Below are 25,741 nucleotides of genomic sequence, written 5' to 3' on the forward strand. Positions count from 1 at the left end.
TGCCCGTCTTTCCTGAAACTGGGTCCACACCAAGCCTGTTCTGCTGAATGAGGCTGGCCGGGCTGTGGGCTTGTCACAAGCTCCACTGCTGAAGACGGTGCCCTCTAGTGGCAGCTGGCACCTCTGCTGACCTCATTCATGCCCCTCACACACACAGTGCCCGTCCCATCTCTCATCACTGGAGCCCCAGTGTGTGCCTGAAGAAAAACCGCACCACATGGATGAAAGCAAACCCACTCGAGACAGAGCCCCAAACTCCAAGTCTCATTTTGCCCAAATCTGAGTTTTATTTTTGCTGGAATCAGGTCATCTGGCCTGGCTGTCCCACCAACCCAGCTGGGAGCCTCTGAGTGGCCTGCCAGCAGCATCTCATTACAAAACAGCCCCCCTGGAACCAGGTAGCCAAGGAAGTGGCCCACCTGAAAGGCATTTAGATTGAGAAGAAAAACTGCACCTTCCTGACAAAGGTCAGGGGTCACGGTGAAGGGAGGGCTGCTGGGATCACAGGGACAGCAGCGTCTTCTAGCAGCTCGGCCACACCAGCCATTGAGGTCCTAACTGCAGCCAAGGGGCCGTTCTGCACACGTCGCTCACCCTCTGTGCTGTTCCCCACGGAGCAAATGCACATGGCAACGTTGGTCTGCTCAGCCACTGGTTCTGAGGTGGAACGGCGGATGTCTGCACTGTGACATCAGCTGAGTAAGTAACAACGACTGAGGATGCCGCTGACCCAGGGCTGGGGAAGGGGACTCCCAGCTGACAGGCTTGGCTGTGGTTTGCCTCGGGAGGAGAGTGAACATCACAGGGAACGGCTCATGTCAGCCCCAGGGGGGTGGGCTGGCCCCTGGCCTCCGGGCTCCTTCTGGCCCTGCAGGCGATAGAGAGCCTCAACCTGCCGCCGCTTCTCCTTGGCCCGGGTGATGGCCGTCTGGAAGAGCCTGCAGTAGAGGTGCACAGCCAGCGGAGAGTCGTCATTGCCGGGTACAGGGTAGGTGATGAGGCAGGGGTTGCAGTTGGTGTCCACGATGCCCACTGTGGGGATGTTCATCTTGGCTGCGTCTCTCACGGCCACGTGCGGCTCAAAGATGTTGTTGAGCGTGTGCAGGAAGATGATGAGGTCCGGCAGGCGGACCGTGGGGCCAAAGAGGAGGCGCGCGTTGGTCAGCATGCCGCCCTTGAAGTAGCGAGTGTGGGCGTACTCGCCACAGTCATGGGCCATGTTCTCAATCAGGTACGAGAACTGCCGGTTGCGGCTTATGAACAAGATGATGCCCTTGCGGTAGGCCATGTGGGCGGTGAAGTTCAAGGCCAGCTGGAGGTGCGTGGCTGTCTGTTCCAGGTCGATGATGTCGTGGTCCAGGCGGCTCCCAAAGATGTACGGCTCCATAAACCTGCCAGAGACCCCACAAGGCAAGGGGGATGAGAGTTCACGGGGCCATCTCCACTGGCCCCTTGCAGGAACACAGACGCCCACCGGGGACTCCCGGGCTCCTCTGTGGGGGCACTATGGGCTGGGAAGCACAATTTGCAACGCTCCCCGTGTGGATGGACAGCAGTGCAGACCCATCCAGGCCACCCCTCTGCATGCCTCGTCTCGTGGCTTAACCCCTCCAACCCTCTACCTCTTCCCGAAGGAATCCTAATAGAACTGACCCCATATGGATGTGTGGACATCCAACATGACGCCAAAAGGACATTCTGCTCCGTGCAGCTCACAGGGCAGCCGCCTCCGCCACTCTCCTCTTCCCGAGGCTTTGCGGACGAGGCCCCTCTGGGGTTGGACTTAGCGGGGTGCTCTGGGCCAAAAGCATTAAGGGATCAGGGCAGGAGTGGCCAAGCCTGGGCGGGGAACCCTGATCCAAAGCACTGGACCACTGCTGGCCTGGGCTGAGAAAAGCGGGGCATGGGAGACACCCCTGCCTCTCGGTGCATGACAGGCGAGTGATCCACATTTGCGGTTCCCAGGTCCTCACCTCCAGTCTACTCCCACTGGGTTCTGTCCCTTCCTCTCAAGCAACCCTGCCCATCAAGGCACTGGCGACCTCCATCTTGCCAAGGTCACACCCTTGAATTCACTTCTCAGCAGCATCAACAGAGAACCACATCTCCCCCACCCCCGGCTGTCCCTCTTCACTGACTCCAAACACTGGAGCACCCAGGGCTCCACCTTGGACCTCCTTTTCCGATGCTCTGGAAACACCTGCCAGCCCCCAATGCCGATGGCTCCCTGGGCCCAGGCCCATCCCTCCTGGTAACCGTGTGACCTCTCCACTGGGGCAGCAAAGGGTTCATACCTGGTAGGAACCAAGCTTGTGATGTCCCCCAGGTCTCCCCTGGTTTTCACCATCTCAGTAACCAGTACCAGGCTCCACCCGAAGAGCAGGTGTTTGATCCCTTCGGCCCCAGCCACCTCCCACCCCAGCCCAAGGCCCACTGGCTCTGCCCTGCTGCCTCATGTCCACCTGCTGCTCCAGCTCTTCCGCTACTGCGATTTAAGCCCCGCCACCTTCACCCTGAACGCCCACACCAACCTCCTCCCTGGCCTCCCACCTGCCCCTCCCATCCCCTCCCCCCACAGCAGTCAAAATGACCATGTGAGAATACAGGACCAGTCATTCCTCCTCCCCGCAGCCCAGAAGGCCCAGCCCGATCCGGGGGGGCCAACCTTACAGGTTCTGCCCTCAGCCTTTCCATTTCTGAACCCGTGGAGTCCTGCAACCCCCAGCAGGCCTGCCCTATCAAGGGCTGTGAGCGCCACACCAAGGCACACAAGAGCGTCTGCCAAGCTGAGGAATAAACTCCTGCTTCTCTGTGGGGCTCTGTATTCCCATGTGGAGGAGGATGGGGCTGTAATCACCTAAAACTGACATAGGCCAGTTCAAAAGTGGCCCTAGAACCAGAGCAGGTCCCAGGTCCCTCCTGGGAACCGCCCCGGGCTCAGATGGGGGTGTCACCTACCTGTGCCGACAGCCAGCTTTGTGTCCCAGATGGACTCGGGCATCGAAGAGGCTTCTCACGGAAAACAGTTCCTTGACATTGAAGAAGTCAGAGTGCTTGAGGGGCTCATTCAAAATCTTGTCGTTGAAATCTACGGCAGGGAGGAGGAGCGACGCTGCGTCTCCCACCGGTGGCAGCAGAGACAGGCAGAGCGCAGTTCCCGCCCACCCCTGCTCCCAAGTGCCTTCTGTGACACCGAGGTGGGGAGCCGGGAGCCCAGCAGCCCCAGGAAAGACCTGGAAGCACAGGGACCTTTTCAGGAAACAGAGGGCTGGAGCCAGGTTCTGATCCCGACCTTGCTCCTGGGTAAGCCTGGTCGAACCTGGTCAACCCCGTCCCTTGGTCTTACTTGGAAGACAGAGGAGAAAAAGAGAGGGGCCCAGCGGGTTGCTCAGGTCTTTCTGGCACCTCCCCGCCTTGTGGTCTCAGGTGGCCAGCCAGAAAGTCCCTATGAGGAGTCCAGCAAGGTGGGCAGACTCCAAGCCCAGTGCCCCCAGGTCACTTGGGCCCGCCTGGGCGAGCTCGGGGCTCCGGGCCGCGGTGGTCCAGTGACACCCCCCTAGGCAGCGAAGCCTGTGCTAACCACTGGCCCGCCCGCTCCCTCTCACCCTATCCATGGTGAGGCGGTGGCCTCAGCCCGCTGTGCTACGTCCGGCAGGACCGAGCGGCGGCGAGCACGGGAGTGGGAGGAGCCCAGCGGAGGGCGCAGTTTCGACCGCGTGCAGCGCCCAGGCCCCTCTAGGGTTCGCATCCCCCGCGGCTGCCGGCCTCTCCTCGTTCCCACCCAACTCGGCTGGGCGCCCAGTGTTACCGGTGCTGTCCTCGGACTCGCGGATCATAAGGGCCGTCGCGCTTCCAAGCGTCCTGCGGCTCGGCCGAGCAGGCCGGGGGGTCGCCTTCCCGAGGAAGCCCAACCAGCGCGACGGGGCCCGGGCACCTGGGGGGAAGCAGACAGAGGTCCTGGCGCCGCGTCCCGGATGCACCACGCCCGCTCCCCACCGCATCCCCAACAGGCCCCTCCGCGTCCCTAACGGGTCCCCTACGCGTCCCCGCGCCCTCCCCGAGTCCCCTCCGCGCTCGCCCCGGGTCCCCTCCGCGTCCCCGCCGCTCCCTCGGGTCCCCGCGCCCCTCCGCATCCTCCTCGCATGCTCCTCCCCAGGGTCCCGCAAGCGCGCGCTCACCCGCGCCGAGTATTCGGGGCAGCGCGGCCGAGGATGTCGCCATGGCTGGGATGCGGGGCAGAGCGAGGCCTCCCTCCAGGCCAGGCCGAGCGACCTCCCCTTCCGTCGCCATCCGCGCGGGGCCGCAGTGCCGCCTACAGGCCCGGAGGAGCCACAGTGCCGTCCCCAGGCGGCTGGGACCTCCCTGCGGGGGCGGGGCACGCGAGGGGTCAGGGCCCGAGGTCCTGGGCTTGAGAGTCTCGGGCGGGGAGTGGAACCACGGTCCTCGCCCTGCAGCTCGCCCCGCCCTGCTAATGGGACCGGCCAGCCCGGGAGGCCCCTGACCCTTGGGGAAGCCCGCTGGGCGATGGGGACCCTCGCCTCCCGCCAAGTGAGCTGTGAACCACGTCCTGCGCAACCTCTCGCTCTCCAAAACTGTTTGTAATATTTAAACGATATTTGGCTTAGGAGAATTTCATAAAGTTAGCCAGATCTCGGGTCTCAATTTAGACTCGGGGTGCTGGGGGGCATAGTATCCCTGGAGTACATTGGACAGCAAAAGTCCAATCGTTGCCTGCCGAGTGGACCTGCAGTGCTTAAACCCCGTCACCCGGCTGGCGGGGTCCCAGGCCCTGGGGTTTCTTTCGCCCGGGAGTCCACGCCCTGATGCTGGGATGGCCCTGTCCCCCTGCGGGTGGCTGGGGGCCTGGGGCTGCCTCACACGACGGTCCCAGCAGGGAATCTCTCGACGTCCCGACCTTCCCGGCCCTTGGGGAGTCGCCCGGCAGGTTCCGGACCCACCCGCAGAGGAACCCGGCCCACGCGCGGCGCCTTTAAGGCCCCTCCGCTGGCTCCCCAGTCACGTGACCTGGCCGTCGCTTGGCAACAGGACGCCGCGGAGTCCTGCTTCTCCTCCAGGCGCAATGGCTGAGGAATGCCCCAGAGCGTGCGCGGAGCCTGTGGCGCCCAAGGCCACGGCCCCGCCGGAGAGGACCAGCGACTACTACCGCGTGAGCGCGGACCTGCCGGGCAGGTTCAACAACCCGGGGTGGTTCCGGGGCTACAGGTGAGGAAGCTGGGGCCCGCCTGGTCCTGGCGTCCACTGCTCGATAGCCCCGTGTGTGAGAGACCCCGCAAGACCGCCAAGGTCCTAGCTACAGAAATCAAGAAGATCGAGTGGTCATCCGGGGCCCGCGCTGTCATCGCCCGCCAGTGAGCGGCGACCGTGCTCCCTAGAGCCTCATACAAGGAAGTGGGGATAAGGGCCGTGGGGGGAGAAAGCCCAGTTGTGGTCTCAGCTCCACTGTTTTGTGTCGGGTGAGTCTCCTCTCCTCTCTACCCTGAAACTCCGCTGCGGGGCGTGAGCACAGCAGCACCTCCACTGTCTTGCTGTAGACTCAGCCAGCTCTGAGCTGCCACAGGGCATTGCAGGCTAAGAAGCAGTAAGAAACTCAATTCCTGTAGGCAGGTGCAAACATCTTGCCGTGCTCATCACACATTTGGTCCCTCAACAGTCCTCTAGGGCAGGGTCTGTTAGTATCCTCATTCTCGCATTGAGATGACTGGGATGTAGAAGGAACAACTTGGCCAAGATCTAGGAGTACAAAGTAAAGCTATGTCGTGGGCCTGCAGCCTCTCAGTAGCCTGTCCTACTGACAGGTAGGGGCAGTGGTACCAGTAGAAGCATAGCCTCAGTGAGGGTGGGGGCTTAGAGGCAGAGGGACCCTCTGGGTGGCAGGGTCTGGAGGCCAAGCCTCTGCTCCTGACAAGCTAAGTTACCCAGAAATTGCAGCATGTGCCGAGGCCCTGCCAGGGCTGGGGATGAGCACTTGCTGGCTGCCTGCTCTTTAGGGCTTTGGCCTGCCTTGGAAGAGCAGGGACAGTGGCGAGCAGAGGGGGCCGGGGAGGCCGGGCCATTCAGAACGGTCATCAGCCAGGTACTCCCAGAGGCTGCCTTCGAGGCCACATCACCAGCCCGGGCACATTGCTCTTTCCATGGGGGCATTTCCAGGGGAGTGCCGTCAACCAAATACAAGGCTGTGGCTTGTGCAGAATTAGAGTAAATGAATGAAAATAGAGTGTTTCTCATCTACCAGAACCCAGAAGGCTGTCTCAGTGTACAGGACCAGTAACCAGGCTTACGGGAGCAGAGCCCCCACCGTGCACGAGATGCCTGTAAGTGGGATGCAAGACCGGGCATGGGGGGCAGGGGGTGGGTGGCCTCAAGAAGAGGCTAAAAACCTGGGGTTCTCAAAAGGTCAACAATGAGACGGGGAGGGGTGCACCCAGGGAGGAGGCCAAAGTTCCAGCATCACAAATAGGGAGGAGGGAGGTTCCCAAAATCGTTTTGGGAGAGGGTAGGATGGAACTAAATGAGTGAATGAATTTGGGAGTGGAGTGTTTTAAAAGAGGAGGATATAGACTTGCTGACATCACCCTGCCCCCATACACCCAACCACACGCACAGCAGTCTCACACACACACACGCAACCATCTCCTGCAACTTACGGTGCTCAGTTCTGAGGCAAATAAATGAAGGGCTACTTTTTTTTTGGAATTGCACTTTATGAGATGTTAACGTGTAACCTGAAGAGGCAGTACTGGCTGACGGCACAGCTCGTGGGTGGGCAAGTTGCATTGGTGGGCACAGGAGTCTGTGGGCCATTGGGGAAGCCAAACCCTTTTTGAGCTTGACCTCAGGCTCCAGGATGGCCCTCCTAGAACCTCCCCACACCAAACCCCATGAAGGTCCAGGTGAATGGACAGAGGGACTAGTGCGGTGTCTCCTGCACACCTGGGACACTGGGCCAGCCATTTTGGGGTGAGAATGTTGTGGACGTATTTTCGTTGTCAAAGCATTCATCATTGAAAAGGTCTGGTGAGTGCTTATTTAGTTGTGTGGCGTGAGTGACTGAGCCCTCGTGAGAAGATTACGTATCTAAAAATGCTGGAGCATTTGAGAATCACTCTCCCATAATCAGACGACCCTGAGTTTTCCCTGGGGATCAGGTATTTCTATGAAAAAGATCAGACACAGCTGGATGCGGTGGCTCACGCCTGTAATCCCAGCACTTTGGGAGGCTGAGGTGAGAGGATCACTTGAGGCTCAGAGATCAAGACCAGCCTGGGCAACGTAATGAGACCCCCATCCCTATAAAAATAAAATAAAATAATTAGCTGGGTGTGGTGGCATGCACCTGTAGTCCCAGCTATTCAGGAGGCTGAGGGGGGAGGATTGCTTGAGCCCAGGAGGTTGAGGCTGCAGTCAGCCTTGATCATGCCATTGCATTCCACCCTGGGTGAGGGCCAGACCCTGTCACCAAAACAAACAAACAAGCAAACAAACAAAAACCAAAAAAAAAAAAAAAACCCAGCACACTCACTAACATGGGTCCAGATGTTTTAGGTTTTATAAAAGGCCATGAAAAAATGTTCCTATTGTAAATGGTAGGAGGCTTCAGGTCACTGATGGGAGCAGGCAGTGGGGTAGGAGGCATGAGGTACTATTGACAAGTTTCCAAGAAGGTTTTCCTCCTTCTTATCCACCTGCTCCATCTGGAGTCTCTTTTCCAGTTTTGTGACCAAGGGTGGATGCCAGAGAAGCTGTTTACCTCCCATGTGGGAATAGAAGATAAATGCTTTGCATTAAAAAGTGCACTGAAAGGCCGGGCACGGTGGCTCACGCCTGTAATCCCAGCACTTTGGGAGGCCGAGGCGGGCAGATCACCTGAGGTCAGGAGTTTGAGACCAGCCTGGCCAACATGGCGAAACCCCGTCTCTACTAAAAATACAAAAAGTAGCCGGGCATAGTGGTGGGCGCCTGTAATCCCAGCTGCTTGGGAGGCTGAGGCAGGAGAATTGCTTGAACCCAGAGGCGAAGGTTGCAGTGAGCTGAGATGGCACCATTGCACGCCGGCGTGGGTGACTAGAGCAAAAACTCCATCTCAAAAAAAAAAAAAAAAGCACTGAAGGGAATTCCTCTCCATGATACTGCATGGGTGGATCCCTGTGATGATACATTTGTCCCACCCGTAGAATGTAGACTTTAGTTACTAATAAAGTATCAACACTGGCTCCACCGTAAAAAGTGTGCTACACAAGTGCAACATGCTAAGGACAGGGGAAACTGTGTTTGCTGAGGGAGGTAATTTGGGAACTCTCTGTACTTTCTGTTCAATTTTTCCATAGATCTAAAACTTCTCAAAAACAAAGAAAAGTTTTCTCTTTGCACTTGTTTCTTGCCAAGGAGATGAAACATCAGGTGATGTGCGTGGCACAGGATTCTCTAAGGACAGGTCACCCGTATGGGGTAAAATATTTGGTGGAGGTCCAGACCACTCGCTTCAGGAATGTCACAGTCACCTAATGATGCTGTCTTGCTAGAATAACTCCTACCACTGGGTGCCCGCCCACACGGGTGGCCTCAGCACATCCCTTCTCAATGGAGTTTCGCTCTTGTTGCCCAGGCAGGACTGCAATGGCACAATCTCGGCTCACTGCAAGCTCCACCTCCCGGGTTCAAGCAATTCTCCTGCCTCAGCCTCCCGAGTAGCTGGGATTACATGCGCCCGCCACCACACCTGGCTAATATTTTTGTATTTTTAGTAGAAACGGCATTTCACTATGTTGGCCAGGCTGGTCTCGAACTCCTGACCTGAGGCGATCCACTTGCCTCAGCCTCCCAGAGTGCTGGGATTACACGCGTGAGCCACCGCACCCAGCCCCAGTTAAGGTTGAAACCCACTGACATGGATATCATTTCTATTCCATAGAAGAGAAAACTGAAGTTCAGAGAGGGCTGGCAGCTTTCCCAGAGTAGCACAGTGAGGAAAAGCAGACCTGGGGGTGACTCCAGGACTGACCCCCAAGGCGATGCTCACAGCCACATCCTGAGGTAGAGATGGCACACAGGTGGCCCCACAGCTCATTCTTCTATCCTTAGAACAGTGCCGGGGACAGTGTTAACAGCAAGTGCCAGGCATCGGGCATGGATTAGGATGGTCTGGGGTGAGCCAGGCCATCCTACCCACTCTGGCTTCTCTGCATTTTCTTATGAATTCTTATTTTTCTTTCAAAAATATTCAACGGATTGCTCAAGAGTATTATACGTCATTCATCCGTGTTCCTTTATCTCTTATAGAAAGTATTTTATCCAAATTCGAATAAATTTTCCCAACAACTTGCAGCGGGTGGAATGTTCCGGAACAATACTCTCAATGTTTACCTGGAGAAAAGCATCGTGACTGGCCCCGATAACTGCATCACCTCCTGTGACCGGCTCAACTTCCACCCCAGTTACAACATCAACAGGCCATCCATCTGCGATTGAGGGGCTGGAAACTCCCTCTAGGAGTCCTCTGACCCCAGGGCCTCCTGGAAAATCATCGTCCCTCATCACCCACAGTCGCCCGATTGTGACGGCACAGACTGCGCTGCCTTCCCTGAAAATATTATTCGTCTGCAGAGTAGGAAAATATGCAAACGGGGCCATGAAGTCCTGCCATTTCACATCTAATAAGTACATGGGAAAGATGCTAATGGTTGACTTTGCATTAAAAACGTTGTCACATCCTGAGCTTCCGTCTCGTCTGACATTTGTCATGGTGGAGTGGGGCTGTGGGCTCCCGGGGCCCAAGTCCTGGCCTGAGCATTGGGAGCGCTGGCCGCTAACTCCGCTCGTGTCTGTATTTGGGAGCCATGTTACACACAAGACCAGTTAGGGAGCAGATCTCCCGTCCTAAAGCACCCAGCACCCTGGCTGAGATCTGCACAAACACTGCGGGGTTCCCACGAGGGCATGAGATGCCCCACTGGGGTGTGGGCGAGGGCCAGGCGCTGGGCAGGAGGAGGAGCAGACGCCTCATCAGCCAAGTCGAGGCTGAACAGGCAGGAGGGGCCGTTACTGTGTGAGATTACTCGAGGAGCACATGGGGTTGCCAATGAACCTCCTCCACCATGTTTGTGTGCTTCATGCTCCAGCAAGGGGCAGGGGCAGGGGCAGGGGCAGAGACAAGGTTGGTGAATGCCCTTCGTTGTGGAAGGGGGTGATGCAGACATGGGCATTCTCTATGTTTATTTTAAAATTTCAATAAAAAGTAAAAAAAAAAGGCAGGGGATTACCTGTATTTTGCTAAGGGGGGTAATAACTACATGAAGTGGATTTTTATCTCTATGTAGTCATAAATCCATGTTTACTATGAGCTACAGGGTCTTCAATAAAAAAAAAAATTGTCTATGACATGGATTTTTTTTCCCTCTATGAGAGCAAGATGTGTTCATTATAGGAAATTTAGAAAGTACTGAAACTAGAAAAAAGAAACTCCTCTTACACACCATCAATAATATCTTGTTTATAGATTCTTACCTGCAGGGATTCTACTCACGAATTAGGGAAGAAGTTAAACATCATGATGGGTTATTTCTTCATATAAACGTTTTATTATTAATACACAAAAGTAAACATTTTGGCAACAGTCTTAATGTCCAATTTGGGATGGAAATACTTTCCAGAGAAAATCAATATATTTAATTAAAAAGTATACAAAATTGGCCCTGAAGCCAGGATCTATGTAATATCTTTCTTCTGAGCTAAAAAACCAGCAGAGACTCCAGGCATCAAACTGAAAATGTTTTTGCAGTTATTCCTTAAAAATACCAGAAATACCAGTAACCCCTCTGTGTTTAGCTTCTATTGAAATAAATTTTAAAAAAAAAGCCTTATCAATCAGGTTTCTCAACACACTGAAAAGAATGCATTCCCGGCCGGGCGTGGTGGGTGGCTCACACCTGTAATCCCAGCACTTTGGGAGGCTGAGGTGGGCAGATCACTTGAGGTCAGGTGCTCCAGACCATCCTGACCAACATGGTGAAACCCTGTCTCTACTAAAAATACAAAAATTAGCCAGGGGTGTTGTGGGGTGTGCCTGTAATTCCAGCTACTCGGGAGGCAGAGGCAGGAGAAATGCTTGAACCTGGGAGGCGGAGATTGCAGTGAGCCGAGATCACGCCACTGCACTCCAGCTCAGGCGACAGAGCAAGATTCTGTCTCAAAAAAAAAAAAAAAAAAAAAAAAAAAGAATGCATTGCTTCCTCCACAGATGATTTTGAAAAGCACCAGGGTAAGATAAAGCCATCAGTCCAAATGACTGCATTTGTTTCCCCGCCAGCCTAGAACTGTTGAACACCTGCACTGCTGTAGCAAGATGGCTTCATCCAGGCAAAGTCACGCCTGCAGGCAAAGTCACACCTGATGAAACCACTTCACTCGGATAACACCCCCAATTCTAGCTGAGGCGCTGTTGGGGCCCAGGCTGGGAGTATCAACCAACAGCAACAGGTGCCTCCCTCCTACGGGCTTCACGGGCTCAATTCTGGCATCTCAGTTGGGTGCCGAGTGATTTAGTTAGTCGTGTCTAATAAAATGTTATTTCTGTACAGCTGCTAATGAGCTGATGGAAAGTTAGACTCCACTCATTTATTCTAAATAGAGTAAGCATCTGGAAAGATGAAAATCCCCAATACCTCTGAATTGTGAGCCTGCCTGTCTCCCATGCCCAGGCCCGGGCGTGTGCCCGCCGCTCCGTTTCTTGGCATCTCGCAGTGTTCTAAGGGCTTTGGCATTGTCACCTTGCCCGATCTTCACACCTGGGGCCTCCCTCTCAGATGGGAAACAGAGCCGCATGGAAGGCTGCGAGCCGGCCTCGCTGGAGCCCGCCTTGGGGACATCCTGGAGGCGGGAGGCCATCGGCACTAGAGCCGCAGATTCAGTCCTAACCTACTACACATTTGTGAGTCATACAGAGCTCCAGGGATCACAAATCTGGAGACCTTCCTCTTTGGAACAGATTTCCAAACTGAAATCTTCACATGCTGAGAAAAATCAAGTCCACTGATCTAACGGAATGCTAAATGGGTGTGTTTTCTGTTTGGGATTAAAGCGTACAGAACGGAGGGTTGCAAAATGAAAAGAAAATGGCACCCATCTGTACTGTGTTCTTTCAAAATCTCGGAATTACAGGAAAGGTGACGGAAACACAGTGTAACATCAGTTTGCAGAGATATTTGAAAAAAAAAAAAAAAAAAAAAAAAGGACACAGCCATTTCTGAAACCCTCTCTCTTCACTCCACAGAGCAGTCTTTGCTTTGTTTAGCCTTTTTATTCCACTCAGAAATTACAAGCTAAGGCTGGGCACGATGGCTTATGCCTGTAATGCCAGCATTTTTGGAGACTGATGTGGGCGGATCACCTGAGGCCAGAAGTTTGAGACCAGTCTGGCCAACATGGCGAAACCCTGTGTCTACTAAAAATACAAAAATTAGCCAGGAATGGTGGTGCACACCTGTAATCCCAGCTACTTGGGAGGTTGAAGCGGGAGAATTGCTTGAACCCGGGAGGTGGAAGCTGCAGCGAGCCAAGACACCACTGCACTCCAGCTTGGGCGACAGAGTGAGACCCCGTCTCCAAAAAAAAAAAAAAAAAAAAAAAAAATTCATGTCACTTTACTAATCGCTGAATTTTACTGCTGGGTTGGTTTAAAACCAGCCACTTCTTAAACGTACATTTTCATTTATATTTCTGTATTTTTCATTAGTAACCTTTTTCTTTTCATTACAGTCAATATTAGAATGGTTTCTATTATGTAGTAAAATATCTTGACATTGAAAAAAAAAATCTCTTACATTTAGTACACAAAATACCAGAAGCCTCAAAGATTTTGCAAATAATGTGATCTGTCCCCCACCCTCCCCAACAGCCACGCCTGGGAATAAACCTGGTTGTGATTTGCGGATATGGAATGTGGACTTTGTGCTGTTCCCCACGCCCCTTTAAACAGGTCCTTTCATTCGTTTTGAGGGAGGGGGGATCCAGGGGGCAATGCCTTTTACATGTTTATATGAGCAGACAGGTGCTAATAATTACATGTACTGCTTGATTTTCCAAAGCAAATATATCTCGAGCTGGGAAAATCTGCTGTCTGACCCTTCAGATTCTGAGCGACAGATAAATTAAGGGGGACTCTTCCTTAAAGGAAGCTTCTCCCCCTACATAGGGACGTGGGTGGAGAATATCAGACATGACCTGCCAGAGCTTTTTCCTTTTCCCATCCCTGTTCCCCGACATCAGGCTGACTCATCCCAGAGGACGAGAAACCTTAAAACCTGGCCTCTCCTGATTACTTGTATTGGATGAAATGGACCCTGGCCCTACTCCCTGGGAAGAGAGGGGAGGGGCTCTTGGGACATGACTTACCTCTAGGTCTTAATAATTACAGACTTGCAAAGAGCTTGACTTACTGACACACTGTCCACCGGAGACTCCTACAGGGCGGGCACACATCTACTTATTCCCACAGCGGCACCGGGCCTGTATTCATGGGATGCAGCCGCGTCGTCACACCCGAATCTGCGGAGGTGCTGGGAGACAGACTGCCAACACAGGGGCGGGCATCCCTCCTGTGCAGCTCCTGGCTGCCCTGACTGCAGCCCCCTCCCATACAGGAAAACCCGCTGGCAGGTGTGGACGAACCTTGGATCTTGGCCTCTTCTCTAAAACAAACGGGGCAGTGCAGGGGTGAAGAAGCACCGCTTTCAGGTCACATGGCCCATGGGCAATTCCAGGGAATTCCAGTTTGTGAAGAGAAAGAAGGCACCGACCGACTCATCTCCAGCTGAGTCTTAAAGCACCAGTGACTCCTGAAAGCAGGACAAGAGGAGCTCCAAGGGCAACTGTGATCGGCAGAACAAAGGTGGGAGGAAGCCCCCCCGTGCTCCAGGGAAGACTGGCATGGATCGCCTGTTTTAACCCCATCAGGAGGGCCATTTGGTCGGTATTTAAGCAAGCCACTGTTTGTCACAGCAAAGCCTGACCCCAAGGGCCTCGGTAAGGAGCTCTGAACTGGGGACATCTTGTGCAGTTTTGAGTCCACCCCACCGGGGTGACCCCCGCGACGACACGGCACCTCTTTACAAAAACTGAAAATGGACCAAAATGTTCCACAAAGAAATGCAGGTTCCTGGAACATTCTTAGTGAGTGATTAACCCACGGTGACCGTAAGCCAATTGGCAACTGCTCGGCACGTGGATAGGGGATGCCCTACACACATGTACAGGCGGAACACGCTAACTAGAGCTGGTGACCGTGTTACAGATGCCATGTCCCTGAACCTCAGGAGGTCTTCTTTCTGGGGCAGCAGCAGCTCTGACCTGCACTGCTATGTGGAGTGTTGGCAGAGGACATGTGAACGTCAGGGAAGGTGTAAAGGGTCCGGGGTTTGGGGAAGAGATGAGACAAGCGACCCTGGGATGGGCATGGGGGCAGGAGTGGGAGAGGCTCAGTGCTACGTGCACTGTGGCTGTGGCTCCTCCCCTGGCAGGCCCAGGACAAGGGGGTTGGTTTCCAGCCAACATCCCCACAGGCACTATTTAGAAATATAAATAAGGCCGGGCACGGTGGCGCAAGCCTGTAATCCCAGCACTTTGGGAGGTCCGAGGCAGGCGGATCACCTGAGGTCAGGAGTTTGAGACCAGCCTGAACAACACGGTGAAACCCCTCTCTACTAAAAATCCAAAAATTAGCTGAGTGAGGTGACTCATGCCTGTAGTCCCAGCTACTCGGGAGGCTGAGGCACAAGAATCGCTTGAACCTGGGAAGTGAAGGTTGCATGAGCCAAGATTGCGCCACTGCACTCTAGCCTGGGTGACAGAGTGAGACACCGTCTCAAAAAATAAAAAATAAAAAAAAGCAATATAAATAAAAGAGCATGGATTACATGGAACTGTTTCTCCTGGAAGCACTTAAGTGAAGCAATATGCCACAACAAAGATATCACACACACAAGACGGGGCTGGATAGGAACGGCAACCACAGGGACCCTCATCATGGCTTCTGACCCAGCAGACGTTGCATCTGTGGATGGCAGGCGGCACATGCCTGCATCTGGATACAAGAGTGAATTCTTGCTAAAACCCAGGGGTGCACAGTGTGTAGACAAGCCACTCGCATGTTCGAATACCAACAAGATTCAGCTCCAAAGAAACCCCGCATGGCAGCTAAGCCACGAGGCTGACCTGGGAAGCTCCAGTGACTCATGAAAGTTTGCTGGACAATTACAATGTAAATGTCACGGCCCGTCAGTGCCCAGCACTGCTTCTGTCTCTGTAGTAGCCACGGACACTGCGGTGGCCTCAGAGCAGAAGGCACAGAATACCAGGGCAGCATCGCAGGGCACCAACACCAAGGACCTGAGGTCGCCACCTTTAACCACAACACAGTGCAGGAGAGGGCCCTGTGCATTCTGCCCTGGGAGGCGCCCACAGAAAGCCACCCAAAGGGCTGACGTTGGTGTTCGGGCACACCTCTGATGGGGCTCCTGTTTCTGGAGGACAGGTATGGAGAACGCTTATCCCCAGGACTGGGTTTTGCACATCATCTCTGCCCTGGGTGTCTGGGGACCAAAGTTCAAAGCAGTGCTTATTGGTGTGTGCAAGAAAAGAAATTTGTTTTGTTTTGTTTTTTGAGATGGAGTTTCACTCTTGTCCACCCAGGCTGGAGTGCAATGGCACAATCTCAGCTCACTGCCACCTCCGCCTCTTGGGTTCAAGCGATTCTCCTTCCTCAGTCTCCTGAGTAGCTGGGATTACAGGCATCCGCCACCATGCCTGGCTAATTTTTGTAGTTTTAGTAGAGACGAGGTTTTGCCATGTTGGCCAGGCTGGTCTCGAACTCCTGACCTCAGGTGATCCACCCGCCTCAGCCTCCCAAAGTTCTGGGATTACAGGTGTGAGTCACCGCGCCCGGCCAGAGAAAAGGACATTTTAAGTGCACGTGTGTTATCTTTAAGAACCATGATTTAAAAAGAACAGTAACGCCATATAAAAAGAGGTTTATTTCGATGTTAGAATCATCTAGTGATCGAACAAGATTGGACATGAACCCACCCAGGCCCAGGGCTGGGCTGCCGAGCAGCTGCCGCTGACATCTGTGTGGATTTGACATGCAACAGGGAGTAGCCACGTGCTCGCTCGCTGGCCACTGTGCTTCGAAACGTTTTTCCAGCGGACGGCTGTGATTGCAGTTTTCAGATGTGCTCTGGCCTCTAAGGACGTGGGGCCGAGGCGGTGTCCTCTGTATAAAAAGTGCTGTCCTGGGAGCTTCCCAATGGACATCTTGGGGCATCTGAGTGATTCCCAGGGAGGGCAGCTCGGCCTTCCTCAGGCTACCACTGCAGCCACCACCGGCCATTCTCACCAGCAATCAACCAAAAAGCATCAGAGCCTCTGTGAACCTGGCTGTGATGATAAGAACCAAATGTTTCCTAATCTAAGACTTGTATGCAGAACACAGAAAACTGCAGTTAGGAACACCCTACAAAATTGAACAACAGTATTTTCCAAAAATATTTTTTACATCACTTTAAATAATTTACAAAAAGCTACAAAAATCATATTTACCAGGACACGTCTGTTAAATAAAAGTTTCATGTTGGTGTACATATATACAGGGCTATGTATAATAGACTGTTTCCCCTCCTTGCAGCCACGGAACCATCACACACACGCACGGCTACACGCACGGCTACGCCGCTTTCCACGAATGCACGCAACCCAGGACGCGAACCCACAGCTCGAGGGCTTAGACCTTCACTACTGAGCTGCCGCCACTGTCCTCCGTGGAGGTGTCGCTGAAGTCACTGGCGTCACTGCCCAAGGCGTCCTGCTCCTGGTCATCCCTGTTGACCCTTCGTCGATACCTCAGGTCTAAAATGCTTTCCTCCGAGCCCGAGCTCCTCCTGTCATGCAAACTCAGCCCTGTCTGTGCCTTCCTGGTTGGCCAGGGGCCGCCGTCCTTCTTTGCCAGCAGGTGTGGGCTTCCAAAGACAGGGCTGGGTCCGGCCTGGGCCTCCCTGAAGGCCGAGAAGGACGGGCCCTGCAGAGGCAGCCCCAGGTGGGGGCTGAAGAGGCCAGCCTGCCTGCCCCCCCAGGAGACACCCTTTCCAAAGTGGAAGAGCTGGGTGGACAGCAGCGGCGAGAAGCCCGCAAGGGGCAGGCTGGGCAGGCCCCGGGCGGGGCCCTCGGACCCCTTGTCTCTCTCGCTCCCGACGCCCCCCCTCCACACTGCATCTCTGCCTTCGGAGCGCAGCACCCACGGGCTGGGCAGCCGACTCTGGTGGGCGAAGTCGCTCCAGGGCGGTGTGCGGTCGGCCTGGGCTCCAGCGTCCCTCTCAGCTCCCGGGCTGGGGGTCAGGAAGCTCGGGCTCCCGCAGCCCATGTGAAAGGTTCCTCTGGCGCCTCCTGCCTCGGTGCCCGCTGTGGCACAGCTGGGCAGCTGACCAAAAGCACTTTTGGCAGCAGGCTCAGTCCCTCGTGGGCTCTGGTCTTTGTGAACGTAAACATTTCTCCTGCTCACTGAGAGCCCCTTGGCGGAGACACCGCCGCTGGTGCTCCTGGGCGGCACCGGATCCCCTCGGGCAGGAGCAGCGGGGAGCCCCTTCCCGCCCTGGCTGAACAGACCAGCTGTGCCCTGTGCTCCTGCGCTCTCTGTGCCTCGAAGCCCTTCGGCCAGATGTGGGACCCCCCTGGCCCTCTGGCTGCGTGTGCACACGCCAGGCGGTGGGGCCGGCTCCTTCCTGCACAGCACCTCTGGCCTGGCTGGGCCCCCTGTCCCGAGAGCGGTGAGGCCCTCTGCCTGAACTTCTGAACTGCTCACCGACTCCTTGGCCTTTTCCGCCAAAAACTTCCTAATCTCCAGTTCGATGCTGTCGTCGCTGTCCACTGAACTGCTGTCATCAGACAGGGAGCCGGGGCTGGGAGCTGGGCCCTGGGACTCCCTGGGGAATGGATTCCCTTCGGAGGCAGAGGCGGGGGCGGGTCTCCTCACCCGGAAGGCCAGGGCCGCGTCCTGGCTCCCGGCGCCCTCCTGCCTCGTCCTCTCTGCCGTGCTGCCAAAGACCCTGGGGGGTTTCTTCCCAGGACCCTCGCCACTGTCTCTCTTGGACTTGGAGAGGCAGCTCTTCAGCACCGGCGGGCCCCTGTCTTTCCAGTCCCTCCGGAGCCCGCCCAGCTGCTCCAAGAAGTGCGTCTGGGCTGTGCTGAACCTGACCTTCTTCCTGCACGCAGCCCTGGGCTCCCTGCACCTCTTCTTGAGCTTTCGCTTGGACCTTAACAAGTCCTTGATGGCTGTGTCCAGGTCCTCGTCACTGTCCAGGGAGCTGCTTTTGTCTTCGGAGCTCTCCTTCTCGTCTAGGCGCCTTGCCTCGTCTGTCTTACCCTGGCCCTGTGACATGCGAGTGTCGCCAGGCCCCCTGGCGGTGCCCTCCCCTCCCAGGGCCTCACTGGCTTTGCCCTGGATGGGCAGGTCTCGCCCCTCATGGCCGGGCTCAGCTCTCCCCTGGCTGTGGTCGGCATCCTGGCTACCGTCTTTCACCACCTCCTGCATTTTCTTGGGCGTGGATGGCCTCACATGGCCACCACCTCTACGCTTCCTTTTGCAGCCCAGCAGTGGGTCTGGTGTTTTAGAGAGAGGGGTCTTGTGGCCGCCGGTCTGGCTGTTGAGGCCAGGCGGCAAAAGTGGACCCTGGGCAGCCTGCGGGCAGCTCTCACCTCTGGCCAGCAAACTCCCTGACTGCGCCTTGAGGGCCAAAAATGTCCGGATTTCCTGCTCGATGCTGTCATCGCTGTCCACGGAGCTACTGTCGCCGTCAGAGCGGGAAGGCACGTTCGGGGAGTAGAAGAGTGGGCTTGCGGACAGGGACCCGTCACTGCCCTCCACAGGGGCCGGCAGGATCGTCTTGGAGATGTCCAGGATTGCTTCTGCACACATCAGCTCAGCAGATGTGTCTGCCCGGCACGAGGACCGTTCCACAAACTCACTCCTGGAAGCAGGGCTCGCTGGAGGTGGAGCTTTGGTTTCCTTCAGGAGCTTGGGGGCATGGTCAGTGTCCAGGCCCCCTGGACCAGGGTCCGTGGTCTTGGTGGCCACTGGCTTCTTCTTGCTGGGTGTTTTCCTGTGGGTCTCGGGCAAGGCACTTTTTGTGGCACTGCTTGTGCTGTGTGCGGGAGGGTCAGGCGCTCTCTCCTCTCGGAGTTGGACCCTCTGGGGCGGGTCCCCGTCGGCCTCCTTGCGTGTTTTCTGCAGCTGGTACAGCTGGATGGCCTCCTCGATGCCGTCGTCGCTGCTGGAGTCGGACGCCTCAGGCGCCTGTGCCGCACTCGTGACTCGCTTTCCCCTCCTTGCAGCGCTGGTGCTCCTTTTGATCCCACCTTTATTCTGTGCTGCTTCTGAAGGGCGGCAGGGGGTTGCCGGCTTCGTGCTGCCCTCGTTCTCCTGCGTGGTTGTGACCTTGGACCTGAGGCTTCTGGGCTGCACGTTCATCTTCGCTAACCGGGGAGGTTTGCGGAAGGCGAACTCCTTCTGGACACCCAGCAGGCCCTGCCGATGCACCACCTTTGTAGGCAGCTCTTGGTGGGATTTCAAGAGTGACTTGGCGGAATTTTCATTTGTGTCTGGTTTCTTCTCCACTGACCCATCACATTTCTGGGTCTCATGCTGTCTCTTCTCATTCAGAAACTGTTCTATTTCCGCCCTGATGCTCTGCTCGAAGGAGTCATCGCTGCTCACACTGACCGGGGAGGCGGAGCCCTGGTCCTCGCTGGATCCCACCTGGCTGCCGGGGCCACCACCTGATCCAGGTCCAAGTTTTGGGGGACACAGGGCAGTCGGGGCACTGCCGTGAGCCGGTTCCGGCTTACATCTACTGCCTCCGCCTGCGGCCCTGGAAGGCTGGGCTGCACCTGGCTGGGCCCCGCCGGCCCCGGGCTGTGCGGCTCCACTCTTTGCCTTCAGGTACTCCTGGATGGCCTCCTCAATGTCCCTGTCCACGGAATCATCACTGTCTGAATCTAGCACCAACGGGCCAAAGTCTGCAGTTTCCTCCTCCCCCATGGGGTCAAAGTCAGCAACGAGACCACAGGCAGCCAACGCGGGTGGCTCCTTGTGCACGGTGGGCTTGGCAGCCGGCCTGGCGTCGTGGCATCCCTCTGCCCTGTGGCCCCTCTGTGTGGCGCGCTCATCGCTGGTGCCCCGAGCAGCCCCGTCGCGCTGCAGAGTGCTGATAAGCATCTGCACCCGGGCGCTCACCGACGCGCTCTCCACGCCCTCTTCAGCCTCCGAGAAGCACCTGGGGAACCTACAGCTCCCTGGCGGGCCAAAGGCCTCCCATTTGGACTGGAGAGCAACCACTGGAGAAGCGTTCATGAGAAACATTCTAGCAGACGGGGAGGGGCGCGCAGAGGGGCGATGCTTTATTTCTCTACCGGCTTCACATCCTGGGCGGAAAGAAAGCACATGGGCATGATGCAGCTACGAACAGCGATAGCTGCCAACACCAAGCGAGGCCCCAGAGGAACAGCATGTTGGGCTCACAGAGTGGAGAGAGTTGGGTGGAGCCCAACGTCCAGCTAGCTGGGTGTCCTTGTGCGACTTACTCATGCTCCTGGGGCCTCAGATTCCTCAGCTGGGAAAGGAACAATTTACCTGCTCCAGCCCGGGGCTGCTGGGAAGATTCAGTAAGAAAATGTTTCCAACCACCCTCCACGGTGCCGCCCGGGGCACGCACGGTCATCACCTCCCCGCTCTTCCCTTCTCACTCCAGGCTTCCACCTTCTCTGTAAGAGGGGAGAGGTTTTATTTACCTCCAAAGTTGGCAAGCGGTACCCATGAGACAACGTCTGCAAATGCTTCTTTGCAGGTTAAAAAGGACGACTAGAAACCCAGGATCAGCATGCCGTCATGCGTCGGTTCATTCTTGACCCAACCAACAAGCTCCTGGAACAGAAAGTTGTATGATGTGAGCCACTCAAAAATTATTTCCCCAAACATCTTGAAGGGCTGCTTTTACTAAACCCTCTCTATGTTAAATGTCAAATGTAAATTTGCCAGGTGGTCTCATGGGACTGCATTGTTATTCTTAGCTAACTAGCACAGAAGTCACCCTGAACACAGTGATGTCCCCCTTCTCATCCTGCGCTGCCAGATTTCAGACCAAAGGTGGCTGCCTCAGCACAAGTGCTGGGCTGAGCTTGGGACACTTTGAAGACCTGCTCACGAATGGCCTGGGGATTGCCACTGCAGGGAGGAAGCTCAGGTGGATGGCAGTCACTTAGAGCAATACCAGGGATACTGCGCAGCTATTCATTCTTAACACATTGCTCTGATACCCACCTGCCTACCCCAAAATTGCAGTGCAAAGCGGTTCTTATGCAAGCAAGCCCCCAAGGCTTATGGACACTGAACTCCCCTTGGCTCAGAGGCTGTGGCTGCCCTCAGGACCTCAGCAGTGGGCGAAAACTGGCCAGTATGTTTTGCCTCTGTTATGGATTCTTCTTTACCAGGAGCTTTCTCCAGTTAACCAGGCGCTTCCTTCCTGACAAGCACATAATTGGGTATTTACATGCCACCATCTTTTCACAAAAACGTGAGGCTGTGGCCAGGTGTGGTGGCTCACGCCTGTAATCCAGCACTTTGGAAGGCCGAGGCGGGTGGATCACCTGAGGTCAGGAGCTCAAGATCAGCCTGACCAATATAGTGAAACTCCATCTCTACTAAAAAAACACAAAAATTAGCCGGGCATGGTGGCGCATGCCTGTAATCCCAGCTACTTGGGAGGCTGAGGCAGGAGAATTGCTCGAACCCAGGAGGTAGAGTTTGCAGTGAGCTGAGATCGCGCCACTGCACTCCAGTCTGGGTGACAGAATGAGACTCCACCTCAAAAAAAAAAAAAAAAAAGAAAGAAAAAGAAACAAAAGGTGAGCCTGGCCACCTACACACAGGTGAGCCCAAAAGGGGTAACCAGCAATTAACCAGGGGGTGAGACAGATTCAGAAGTCAGTCATTTGCTAGCACCAATTTGTGCCCTACAAGGGAAACTAAAATACAAGAATTACTTGAAATTACTTGAAATTCTGTGAGTCCAGGTTGACTGTGATGAAATGGCAGCCAGTGTTCCCACACGGCCCAGAGATCAGGTCCTCATCACTCCACTTACACACCGAGGCATTCTCTCTCCGCTTTTTCAATACACTTTTGACTACCAGAATCAAAGAGAATCAGAGGCATCTAATTACAGGCTGAAGCTACAGTTCATAAATTTTTTTTTTTTTTGGAAAGAAATATCATTAACTTAAGGGCTCAAAATTAACTTTTGAAGGAACGTACTCTAAGACATTTAACCACAAGTACAAATATATTTAACTTAATGTATTAAGACAAATACATTTAACCACAAGTAATGTATAGCTATCCTGGACAGCAGATCTGATGCTGGCTGAAGTGATGGGGATGGGGCACATATGTGACGTTATCTGCTAGTTCTCAAATTCTGGCCACCCACTGCAGCCCATGACATCCCCCATAAAGTCACCTTCTGGAGAGATCCCCCACTGACACAGAGCACTGGGGGACCAACAATGCGAGAGGGGCTCTTTCACTGGCTAGCAGACCACGCCTGCCTTACTGTAGGTGTTATTCAAATTGCCTCTGCAAAATGACATAAATCACAAAACATTTGCATTAGCCTTGGGCTGAGGAGAGTCTAAATTAAGACTATTGACTCCTTAAACAGCAATACTACCTTAAGAATACTACCTTAAATACTACCTTAAGAAAACCGGCCCAAGTCAGTGTCTTTACACTAGATGACAAGGTCGGGGAGGGGAGTTTTCCTGGGGAAATAGTCTGTTCTCCACTAGCCACGTTTACAGCTTCTGATTGATTGCAGAGAAGGCCTGGACACCCAGTGAACAGTTTTCTAAGTTGTCAAATCACCTAGTTCAAGAATGGTATTAAAAAATCTGGCCAGGTGCAGTGGCTGACGCCTGTAATCCCAGCACTTTGGGAGGCTGAGGCAGGTGGATCACCTGAGGTCAGGAGTTTGAGACCAGCCTGGCCAATATGGTGAAACCCCTCCTCTGCTAAAAATACAAAAATTAGCCGGGCGTGGTGGCGTGTGCCTGTAATCCCAGCTACTGGGGAGGCTGAGACAGGAGAATTGCTTGAACCCGGGAGGCAGAGGTTGCAGTGAGCCGAGATCGCGCCACTGCACTCCAGCCTAGGAGACAGAACGAGACTCCATCTCAGAAAGAAAAAAAAAAAAAAAAAAAAATCGAGGGGGGTCGTCTCCCCAGGACAGCTTGTGGCTTTAAAACATTATGCGAGTTGAATCATTCTTGAAAAGCCCCCTGGGTCGGGGATAGTGGCTCACACCTGTAATCCCAGCACTCTGGGAGGTGGAGGCAGGTGGATCACTTGAGGCCAGGAGTTCGAGACCAGCCTGGCCAACATGGCGAAACCCCATCTCTACTAAAAACACATAAATTAGCTGGGCGTGGGAGCCCACGTCTGTAGTTCCAGCTACTCCAGGGGCTGAGGCACGAGAATCGCTTGAACCAGGGAGGCGGAGATTACAGTGAGCCGAGATCAGCCATTGCACTCCAGCGGCTCTAAAAAAAAAAAAAACAACAACAACAAGAAAAGCCCCCTAATCAGTCCTTAGAGATAGGTGTGGGCCCAAGCCAGAGGTGCAGGCTTTGTCAAATTGCTGCCTCAGGATACGGTCTTGAGGGTGGCTGTGGGGACACCCAGCACCTGCACCCCAAGGCCACACGGTGTCAGATTTTAGGAAGCGGTGGAGAACACTCGGGTACCTTCTCGGTCCATACATCAACCTTCTGGAGAGAACCAACGCACCCACACTGGGCCCTCGCCATCCTAACAGTCTGCCCACCTGTGAGAAACGCCCCCAAATACTCTACATTTCTCGGTTGGCCGAAAAGCAGCTCAGCCAGCGGTCTTACCTCCCAGGTGGGGTTTTCCCCCAGGGTAGGGAGGCCAGGGTCTGCAGGCCAGGGAGAGGAGCCCCGGTGCAGGAGCGGGCGGGGCAGCAGGAGGACCCGCTCCAGCCACCCAGAAGTGGGCGTGGGCTAGAATTCAGCTCCCAGCCTTCCAGAAGCTGCAATTTTACAACCTCACTACAAGCGTCCCCCAGCAAAGCTGCACCGCCATTTCCTGTGCTTGGGAACTGAAGGCAAGGTGAGCCCCTCCCGGCTGCCCCTGCCCGACCTCCCCCGACTCCCAAGCTTGGGCTACTCACGGCCTGCGGGCTGGGCAGGGTCCCCCACGGGAGCTCCCCTCCCCGAGGGCGCGCTCACCCTAGCCGCTCGGATCGGCGACCTGGTCCTCGGCCCGGCGGGAGCGAAAGCCTCCCCAGGGAAGAGGCCGGGCCTCCAAGCAGGTCTGCACCCCCGGAGTTATGTTTCTGGGATCCGAGGACTAGCGAGCTTGGGGCCCGGGAGAGCGGCCACCCTCCCGGAAGCTCCGCCTGGCGCAGGGCGTGAACCGCAGTCTCCAGGCCGGCCGGGCCGCGGCCATTCTCGGAGGGCAGCGGCCGCCCCGGGCCGGGCCCAAGCTCCCCACCGCGGGCCCTCACCTGCGCCTCACCTGGGGCTCCAGGAGCGCGGGGCGCGCGGACCGAGAGTCGCACGGAGGCCAGAGACAGGATCCCCGCCCGGGGAACGGAGCAGCCCCGGCGCCGATCCCCGTCCGCCTGCCTCGGGGAGCCCCCGCCGCCCGCCCGCCGCGGCCTGCACGGCGCGCCGGCCCCGGCCTGGCTGGCCCTCCTGTCCCCGACCCCCCAGCTTCCCAGCCCCCGAGCCCCCCGGCCCCGGCCCTGCACCCGCTCACCTCCGCCCGTCCCCCGCCGCCCGCCGCGCGGACCCCACCTGCGCCCGCGTCCCACGTCCCGGGGAAGGCGGCGGGCCGGGGGCGGGCCGGAGGCTGCAGGGCCAGCGCGCTCCGCCCTCGGCCGGGGCGCGGGGAGGGGGCGCAGGGGCGTCCGGCCGGGCCCCCCGCCTCCCCGCCTCCCCGCGCGCCGCCGCTGCCGCCGCCCCGCGCCCGGGCCGCGCCGTGGGAAGCGCGGGAGGGGCGGGGCGGGGGGCGGGGCGACCCCCCCAAGCCGCCCCCTCCCCGCGACCTACCGGACGGTGGCGGCGGCGGCCGCACTCCGGAAGCCGTGCCCGTGGCTGGGCATCATGGGAATGGCACGGCCGAGTTCCGGGGGAGGCGCGCGGCCCGGCCGGACCCCCGCCCGCGAGAGCGCGCCCACCTGCCGCCGCGCCCGCGCCCCGGGGACGCCCCCGCCCCGCCCCGCCCGGTTCGGACGCGGCCCCCTCGGCGGGGTGCGGGGCGAAGGCGCTTGGGCCGGGCCGAGCCCCGTGCTGCCCGCCTCCCGTACCGCGGCCACCTCCGGGGGGCGCGCAGGGGGCGCGGGGTCGCCGGGAAGTTCTGGGCGCGGGGGGCGTGGCCGTGGGAAAGCGCTCGGAGCCGCGGGGAGGGAGCGTGCGGGGCCCCGGCGCCAACCGAGTTCCTCCCCGAAGTTCACGCGGGGCTCCGGGCTGAGACCGGCCTGCCCGCCCCTCCAGCCCCACAGCCTTGGGCCGGGGTCGGGGGCGGCCCCCGCGTGTCCCCGCGGCTGCCCCACCCGAGCTTGCGGCGGGGAGTGGACGCACGACCTGCCCGGGGTGGCGGCTCCTC

General features: G+C 56.5%; 3 protein-coding genes across 11 annotated transcripts; 1 reads left to right on the top strand and 2 right to left on the bottom strand.

The window, feature by feature from the left end:
* Positions 1 to 264: 264 nt before the first annotated feature.
* Positions 265 to 4,290, bottom strand: MRPS2 (mitochondrial ribosomal protein S2). Its single transcript, XM_520354.8, has 4 exons — positions 4,179 to 4,290; positions 3,809 to 3,934; positions 2,959 to 3,088; positions 265 to 1,391 (listed from the first exon to the last, which is right to left on the bottom strand). Exons 1-4 carry the CDS (start codon positions 4,288 to 4,290, stop codon positions 800 to 802), a joined length of 960 nt encoding a protein of 319 aa, XP_520354.5. The 3' UTR covers positions 265 to 799.
* Positions 4,272 to 9,732, top strand: PIERCE1 (piercer of microtubule wall 1). 2 transcript variants are annotated; one of them, XM_009457677.4, is made up of 3 exons: positions 4,272 to 5,223; positions 6,254 to 6,332; positions 9,344 to 9,732. In XM_009457677.4, exons 1-3 carry the CDS (start codon positions 4,832 to 4,834, stop codon positions 9,398 to 9,400), a joined length of 528 nt encoding a protein of 175 aa, XP_009455952.1. In that variant the 5' UTR covers positions 4,272 to 4,831; the 3' UTR covers positions 9,401 to 9,732. The 2 variants fall into 2 exon arrangements, with proteins under 2 accessions (XP_009455952.1, XP_520353.3); XM_520353.8 differs by having other exon boundaries at positions 4,356 to 5,223; positions 9,298 to 9,732.
* Positions 9,733 to 16,025: 6,293 nt separating this feature from the next.
* PPP1R26 (protein phosphatase 1 regulatory subunit 26) lies at positions 16,026 to 25,536 on the bottom strand. Of its 8 annotated transcripts, none has more exons than XM_054658495.2 (4): positions 25,186 to 25,536; positions 22,109 to 22,241; positions 20,848 to 20,980; positions 16,026 to 20,481 (listed from the first exon to the last, which is right to left on the bottom strand). In XM_054658495.2, exon 4 carries the CDS (start codon positions 20,417 to 20,419, stop codon positions 16,790 to 16,792), a length of 3,630 nt encoding a protein of 1,209 aa, XP_054514470.1. In that variant the 5' UTR covers positions 20,420 to 20,481; positions 20,848 to 20,980; positions 22,109 to 22,241; positions 25,186 to 25,536; the 3' UTR covers positions 16,026 to 16,789. The 8 variants fall into 8 exon arrangements, with proteins under 8 accessions (XP_054514470.1, XP_054514473.1, XP_054514472.1 ...); XM_054658498.2 differs by having other exon boundaries at positions 22,099 to 22,241; XM_054658497.2 differs by lacking the exon at positions 25,186 to 25,536 and adding an exon at positions 24,893 to 24,978.
* Between the last annotated feature and the right edge of the window lie 205 nt (positions 25,537 to 25,741).

The sequence above is a fragment of the Pan troglodytes genome, chromosome 11 (genome assembly GCF_028858775.2).
Source record: "Pan troglodytes isolate AG18354 chromosome 11, NHGRI_mPanTro3-v2.0_pri, whole genome shotgun sequence".
Taxonomy (NCBI): Eukaryota; Metazoa; Chordata; class Mammalia; order Primates; family Hominidae; genus Pan; species Pan troglodytes.